Source organism: Vulpes vulpes, chromosome 8 (genome assembly GCF_048418805.1).
Source record: "Vulpes vulpes isolate BD-2025 chromosome 8, VulVul3, whole genome shotgun sequence".
NCBI classification, from domain to species: domain Eukaryota; kingdom Metazoa; phylum Chordata; class Mammalia; order Carnivora; family Canidae; genus Vulpes; species Vulpes vulpes.
In genome coordinates this window covers 74,642,598-74,650,716 of record NC_132787.1, presented here as the reverse complement: position 1 = coordinate 74,650,716, position 8,119 = coordinate 74,642,598, and the positions used below count along the sequence as shown (strand labels likewise).

The 8,119-nt window shown below is 42.6% G+C and overlaps 1 protein-coding gene across 1 annotated transcript; it reads left to right on the top strand.

The window, feature by feature from the left end:
* Positions 1 to 1,523: 1,523 nt before the first annotated feature.
* LOC112916862 (interleukin-36 beta-like) lies at positions 1,524 to 6,985 on the top strand. The gene is made up of 4 exons (XM_025994713.2): positions 1,524 to 1,539; positions 1,777 to 1,884; positions 5,344 to 5,483; positions 6,296 to 6,985. Exons 1-4 carry the CDS (start codon positions 1,524 to 1,526, stop codon positions 6,524 to 6,526), a joined length of 495 nt encoding a protein of 164 aa, XP_025850498.2. The 3' UTR covers positions 6,527 to 6,985.
* The last annotated feature ends 1,134 nt before the right edge of the window (positions 6,986 to 8,119 follow it).

Here is an 8,119-nt window from a genome sequence, read left to right as displayed (position 1 = left end):
ATGGTGACTGTAGACCAGGAGTAGTTGCAAGCTGCACAGGTCTTAGGGGACCCATCCCTTCCCTAGCCTATCTTGAACCTACCTGGGGCTTCTACCCCCAGGAATAACATTCCAGTATGTCATTTTGTGGCAACAGAATCCAGTCATCAGTCCTGGGGGCAATCCCATAATGTTTCTTTCCTCAAACTTGGTGTTGATGACTATATTTCCTGGCTGTTGCTCTTAAAGGCTTAGCATGCCCTACTTTTTCAGGGTGAATAGAAAAGTCATAGCTGTGCTTGTTTGACATTTACATAAATACTCACTGAAATCTCTGGCAGCAGGAACCAGCAAATTTTGAATGCCAGGCAGTCCCAGCCCAAGTGAGGCAGAACCTCCTTCCTTCCCTGTGTGGATAAAAAGCTTGGGACCTGTTGGAGTCAGTCAGAGCACCTCAGTCCAGAGGAAGGCATAGTCCATAATAACAGATTACAGGTACAGCTTGAAGTCATGAAGCCTGTTGACCTTTGATCTTCTCTAGGTCCCTGGTGTCTCCTTTTCAGTAAAAGAACTAGGAGTCCTAGACAGCTTTCCAGAGCTCTTTGATGCAGATAGAGCCTTAACTTTGGATCCCAGGACAAGAGCATCTCTTGGACAAAGGTAACTTCAGCTCAGATGCCATTTGTGGGGGGTCTTCTTTCACTGCTCTATTACTAGCCTTGGGGAGCCTTGGGGGGCCCTTGGTGGAAGGCACAGGGTATTGGAGGAGCTAGGGCTTCTTTCAAGAGGGCAGGTAGTGATTTTCTTACTCCCTGTCCAGTGATAACTATTGAATCAGGCCGTGAGGATCCTGCAGCAGGGAGAGATATGAACAACTGGCTCTAACTATGGGAAGTTTGTGGCCTTCATGGGGAGCTGTCCTAGTTCCCTAATCAGAAGCTCAGGGACATATGCCCCTGACAGTCAGAACACCTAATGGAGCTTGTAAATGTCCATGTACAAGCTCCAAGTGATGCCTCTTTGGATAAAGAATGGGGGAAGATGAGGGTCAGAGAGGCAGGTCTGCTGCCACTTTAGTCATGTTGAAGCTTGAAGTCAGAATTAGTGGTGACTCACCAGCAGTGTGGGAAGCTAGAATGAAGATAGATGCACAGTCTCCTCTCCATTCCTTCCTTTAAATCCAGAGACTTGTTGCACCAAACAGTGGCTAAGGTAATGTTCTGGAGCCTCCTAACAATCACAGATCACAGGAGGGCATCAGAATCTGGAGAACCAGGACTACCCAGTCACACCAGAGATAGGAATTTCTATTTGGGGTTTTCTGGCCTTGTAAAACCCCCCTCCTTAGTCTCAAATATGCATCTGGGACAGGATCTTGGGTCAGCTTTCTAAAAAAAAAATTGATGTAAAATTCCAGGGTATAGGTGGGTGAGAAGTGGGTGACATGTTTTCCTTCTTTCTTTCCCCAGCAAGACCAGCTGCTGACAACCTCCTCTTCATCATCTGATCTACCTTGTTCCCTTTAAGGAAGCTCAGAAGCTATCATGGCCACCCCACAAAGTGAGTGGTGAATTTCAAACCAGTTTGAAAATATCTCCATTCTGCTTCACCATAGACAATAGAGTACAAAGGCCCCCATCATTTACTCAGCTTACAGATGCGTTTATTTTTTGCTAAAATACTGAGATTGGAAAGTCTGCATTTGAAAAATCTCAGAACCATTTAGCTCTTTTCTTATTATGTCCTGAAGTTTATAATAACCTCATATGTGTTTCATGCTTTTCTGTCTTCTGGCAGGTGTAGAATTTCCCAGAATCTTTGGTGTTTATGATTCTCTACAAATGGTGTGGGTCCTGAAAGAAAATTCATTAATAGCAACTCCTTTTAGCAGAAATGTCAAACCTGGTGAGTGACAATCAAAGCCACTGTTGCCTCTAAACGGGACACCACCTCCACTGGGGATGGGGCCAAACTTACATGAACTGGCCAGGGCCTCTCTTACTTCTGGGTGGCAGCCCAATGCTCACAGAAAGGATAAGAATGTTCCCTTCCAGAGAGGAAACCCTGCATCTAGAAGTGAGGGTGCAAGGGATTGGCAGTTCTTACCAAGAGAAAATGTCTTCAGATAATAAGGGGTTGTCCACTTAGACAGCAGTTGACCTCCTTGGAGTTTCTCTCCTTTAAATTTTAACTATCACTACCTATGTCTCCAGAATCAAACTTGATTATCTTTTCACCACCAAAACAACACATGTTCCTAATTCAGTATCCTCTCTTCTAATAATGGAGGATATTCTCTGCTCCCAGCAAAAGTCAATCTATCTCAGCTTCTTTTTCTCTTGCTAGGACTTCAGTGTTTGATTTAATTCTTCTCTTCCCTCCATACTCCACCTTTGTCTGCCTACTGGACCCTTTCTACACTGAAAGACATGCTCTAATATAATATTTCTAAGTTAATACTAAACACTTTCTCTTGATTCCCACATTCCATTCCTACTACCACTCTTCCCCCCACCCCCACCTACCAATTACCATACCGTTCTATGTACCAGTCGCAGCCAAACTTCATAGAAGAACTGGCTATACAACTTATTTCTACTTCATCTCCTGCTCATGCTTTCATCAAACAACCTGACTTCTGAACTGTTCTCTCAAGCTCTTCTTCCCAAGGTCTCCAAATACACTCCTCTGTCCTCACATTATTTGGTTCCTCAGCTACAGTCAACATAATTGATAACTCCTTCTTTCCTGAACCACCCCCCATCTTCTCCTTCTGTAGGAACATCCTCTTGTGGTTCACTGGCTTCTCTTTGGCATTCTCCTTTCTGACTCCACTTTCTCTATAAAATCTCCAAATGCTGGGGATCCTCAGATCTCAGTCTGCAATCATTATGCAACCCCTCTAAAGGGATTGGCAGCTGGCCTCTTTCATTGATGTATTGTGTCTATCACTCTGGCATTTATGCTTCCAACCTAGAAGTCCCCTCTAAACAATCTATCCACATCCTCTCAGTGTCCCCTCAGACATCTCTAACTTCATCTATTCCAAGCAGAACTATGCATCTGTCTTCTCAAAACTGCTGATGAGCCTAGTCTTCCTCATTTCTATGAATGGTACTACTATCACCTATTTCCTCGAGTGAGAAGTGCAGGAGGCATCCTTGCTTCAATCTCTATTCAATCCACCTGCAAAGACTGATGAATCTGTGTGCAAAATATGCCTTATTTCTAAGATAATATCATTTCTTACCTGGGCCACTGCTATTGCCTTCTCACTGTGCTTCCTCCCTCTTCATTTGTGTAGCTTCATCCATTCTCTACAAAGCATTAAGAGTGACCTTTTGAACTATGTTTTTTTATATAAATTTATTTTTTATTGGTGTTCAATTTGCCAACATATAGAATAACACCCAGTGCTCATCCTGTCAAGTGCCCACCTCAACGCCCATCACCCAGTCACCCCCACACCCCGCCCTCCTCCCCTTCCACCACCCCTAGTTCGTTTCCCAGAGTTAGGAGTCTTTCATGTTCTGTCTCCCTTTCTGATATTTCCTACTCATTTTTTCTCCTTTCCCCTTTATTCCCTTTCCTATTTTTTATATTCCCCAAATGAATGAGACCATATAATGTTTGTCCTTCTCCGATTGACATATTTCACTCAGCATAATACCCTCCAGTTCCATCCACATTGAAGCAAATGGTGGGTATTTGTCGTTTCTAATGGCTGAGTAATATTCCATTGTATACACAAACCACAGCTTCTTTATCCATTCATCTTTCTATGGACACCGAGGCTCCTTCCACAGTTTGGCTATTGTGGACATTGCTGCTATAAACATCGGGGTGCAGGTGTCCCGGTGTTTCACTGCATCTGTATCTTTGGGGTAAATCCCCAGCAGTGCAATTGCTGGATCATAGGGCAGATCTATTTTTAACTCTTTGAGGAACTTCCACACAGTTTTCCACACAGTTTTCCAGAGTGGCTGCACCAGTTCACATTCCCACCAACAGTGCAAGAGGGTTCCCCTTTCCCCACATCCTCTCCAACATTTGTGGTTTCCTGCTTTGCTAATTTTCCCCATTCTCACTGGTGTGAGGTGGTATCTCATTGTGGTTTTGAGTTGTATTTCCCTGATGGCCAGTGATGCAGAGCATTTCCTCATGTGCTTGTTGGCCATGTCTATGTCTTCCTCTGTGAGATTTCTGCCTTTTGAACTATTTTAATTGAAAAGTATCATTCCCATATGTTTGTGTTTTGGAGGTGGGAAGTGGGGGCTAGTGGGGAGATCTCAGGGGCACCAGTCTTCTTTCAAAGCCACATAAGGTCCTTTATCCGTTCTTCCCCTGTGACACTCTCCTTTCAGATCCCCTCTAGCACCTTATTTCCATATCTTCATTTACTAGCATCCTCTTAACTTTGGGATCTTGGTTTGAACTTCACCTCTGCAGAGAGGTCTTTCTTGATTTCTCTATCTAAATCGGCTCTTCTGCTGTCCCAGACTTTGGACACTTGCCCCAAAGTAGGCATTGCAATTTACTGTGATTCTGGTCATTTTTCTGCTTACATCTTTTGGTTTCATTTTCCATGGGGGCAATGACAATGTCTCTCATATCCTCAGCTAAATCTCTGATGCTCACATGCAGCCTTGTCCTGAGTGGGCATTCAATAAAGAGAGTTGACTGGAGAATTCTTGGCCCCCTACCCAGAAGGATAGATGCAGAACACCCAGGCTAAATTCGTTGGGAATTAAATTCAGCTGATAGAGACAGGAAACCCACATAACTGGGACTTAACTAAAAAATTTATTGCTTTCTCATGAAAAAGAAGCCTGACCAGGTAGGTTGAGGCCAATGTGGTGGTTCCATGATACTCTCATTGTCCAAGGATTCTAGCTTTCTGCTTCACCAAGCTCAAGTTCTCCTCAACCATCATCCAAGTATTTGAGGCTGGCAGGAAGAGGACCTGGGGGATAAGAAAGGAGCTTTTCCCAGCTGAGTCAACTCCTTTTAAAGTACATTCTTAGAAATCCCGCACAACACTTCCACATTTATCTGATGGGTTACAGCTTCAGCATGTGATCAAATTTAGCTGCAAATGTGGTGGGGAATTTTATTTTTATTTTTGGGATGCAATATGCCTTGGTAACAACTAGAGGTCTGATATATCAAGTAAGAAAAATGAAAATGGGCTTCAGATAATAATGAATGAAGGGTCTCAGCTACATGGCAAATGGGAGGAGCCTTTTGGGGGAGTCCTGACAGCTCAGCATCCCCCCTAGGCTGGGAGGAGTGTCAGGCCAGAAGGACTGGCCTTTCTGCTTCTTAGAGCATGCTACCTGTTTCCATTTTTCCTTGTGTTTCCAGTCAGTCTTGATTTAACAACATGTACAGACAAAGAATTCCATGATGCAGGAAAAGGCAATCCAGTTTACTTGGGAATCAAGGGCAACCATCTCTGTCTCTTCTGTGCAGAAATTCAGGGCCAGCCTTCTCTGCAGCTAAAGGTGAGTGGTTGTACAGCTAATGAGAGAAGCATTGGGAGATGATTCCCTTTTTATTTAATGTAACATATCACTGAATAAAAATAACATTTTTTTCAATCCTGCGTTGTTCAGTTTAAGGAAAGAAATGTGACTTGGCTGACCCCCTAGTCAACAAGTGCTACTTTTGGCATGGGTGTTACACTCATTTGAATGTGAGAGCATTCTCCAAAGCCAGAGAATACACCCACGAGAATGTGTTGAAAAGGCCAAGTAATGGTGGCTTCTCCATTCTCAATTTTCTTTGACTGCTTCCCAGAAATTCCTCCAAGATGCTGGGCTGCTTCCACATAAGCAAAGGCCACTATGTGGCATAGGAGACAAGGAAGAGATTTTTAGTCTGGATTTTGTGGATTGTTTGCTTATGGTCTCTATACTGAAGGTAGCATTTGTAGTTATGAAGTGAATCCTTCTGGTTATGATGAAAGCTGTAAGATGTCAGCCTACTTGGAGGCTGGGAATCTTGTGAGATGCCTACACCAGCAGATGAGTGCCCACCAGGAGCACCCATAAAAGAGACTTAAGCCTGCCTCTATTCTCAGGGAAGGTAGTGCTTTCTCCTAGAATCAGAAGCACTTGGTGTCATGGGATCCTGGAGTGGAGTCAAGCTATTGGGAACCAGCAGGTTGCCTGTTTTGACACCTGTGTTCTTTCATCTGCTTGTGTCCTTGGCATTCTTCCCTCCCTTCAGGGAAGGCAGGTACTCTCAGAGCTGTGTTAGTTTAGACCCTTCCTCTCAGTAATCCTCTCTAATAAGCCTTTTTTCCTAATCCTAGGAGAAAAAGATCATGGATATGTACCGGGAGAAGAAAGCACAGAAGCCGTTTCTCTTTTTCCATAGTAGGGAGGGTTCCACCTCTGTCTTTCAATCTGTCTCCTTTCCTGACTGGTTCATAGGCACTTCCAAAATGGAAGGACATCCTGTCATTCTCACCAAGGAGAGGGGCAAAAATCACAACACAAACTTCTATTTAGAGCCTGAGGACTTACCTCATCCTGAGATGTGAGTGGCTGATTCCAGGATAGAGGGTCAAGTAGTCCAAGAATCTTCCATTCAGAAATACAATGGGTCATCTTGAGAGACCAACATGCACTGATACCCATCCATATCCACCTCATTCTCATCTTCCCAAACCACCTCATCCTTTAGACATCATTTCTGCACCATGTCTTCCCACCTAAACGTCATCCCAATATGAAATCTGAGTCACTTTTTATTCTTTCCTGATCTTGTCCCACCATCCACCAACTGCCACATCCAGTTAAGTCAACATCCAAAATGCTTCCTGTACACCCCTCTCTCTTTTCCTTTTGAGAGCCTATGGCCTAGAGATGTGAATTCCAAATATTTTTGTTCATACAACCCTATCAAAAAGAGTACTATTTGTTAATTTTCTGCATGTTTATTATAAATATTATGATATGTATTCCCAAATGAATCTAAAGTTTTTATTTACTTAAGTAATCTCTACACACCTCATGGGGCTCAAACTTGTGACCCTGAGATTAAGAGTCACATGCTCTTCCAACTAAGCCAGATGGGTGCCCCACCAAAGATGAATCTAAAGGATAAGATACATATGAGGGCAGCCCCGGTGGCTCAGCGGTTTAGTGCCTCCTTCAGCCTGGGGTGTGATCCTGGAGACCCGGGATCGAGTCCCACATCAGGCTCCCTGCATGGAACCTGCTTCTACCTCTACCTTTGTCTCTGCCTCTCTCTGTGTCTCTCATGAATAAATAAATTAAAATTTAAAAAAAATAAATAAAGGATAAGATACATTTGAAATGAAAGTTTTACATGTCTTTATCATAATGGATTCATAATATCATTAGCTAATAATTTGACACATAATATATACTTTGGTTAAGATTAATTAATTCACTATAGTGAATTTAAATCAATCCATATTTTAAGGAATCACTTGTATTAGTTTAAGGCTTTTTCAGGTGACTTCTCAGAACTTATTCTATTTACTTATACACTGTTTTTAAAATGTTTTTTAAAAAACATTTTATTGTTTTTACTTATAAATTAGCTCAAAGTAGAAGAGCTATTTGTGATATTTTCCTGTTATTATTCATGTTTTCTAGAATTTTAGTCAAATCCTTAATTAACAGTTTCTTTATTAGGATGCTTTTAGGCTAGTTTGGTGAGGATTACTTAGTTAAAGCCTGTAATAAAATCTAAAATTCACACAGCCAATCGCACGGAACTGCAATTTACCATAATATCTTGCTCATGAATGTGAACATGATAGGCATAGGGAATCTTGTTCTTTGCACATGACAAGCAGTGGTATTAGGTTTTGCAATGGATACTCATTGCTAACTAAGTTCAAATTTCTTAGCCAGGCATAATCTGTTCCAAAATCTATCCTTGTGATGTTACCTTCTGGTGCCTCACTGGCCGTGGTTCTGAGATAATCCTTGAATCCTCCCTTACATCTGGTTGGCCTGTTTCTTAGTCTAGTCATTGCTGTGTGACTGGCTCTGAGAAGGTATAACCTGAGAGCATGTCATCTGAGCTGTACCAAGCATTTCTCTGCTTGGGATTCCCAGGATACCTTGGGGAAAGACACTTGCAGGAACTTGCTTAGCAT

Excerpts from the sequence above, each read along its gene's own strand:
- LOC112916862 (XM_025994713.2), top strand. Across the intron at positions 1,885-5,343 it reads TAGCAGAAATGTCAAACCTG|TCAGTCTTGATTTAACAACA; the intron begins GTGAGTGACAAT and ends TTGTGTTTCCAG. Across the intron at positions 5,484-6,295 it reads AGCCTTCTCTGCAGCTAAAG|GAGAAAAAGATCATGGATAT; the intron begins GTGAGTGGTTGT and ends TCCTAATCCTAG.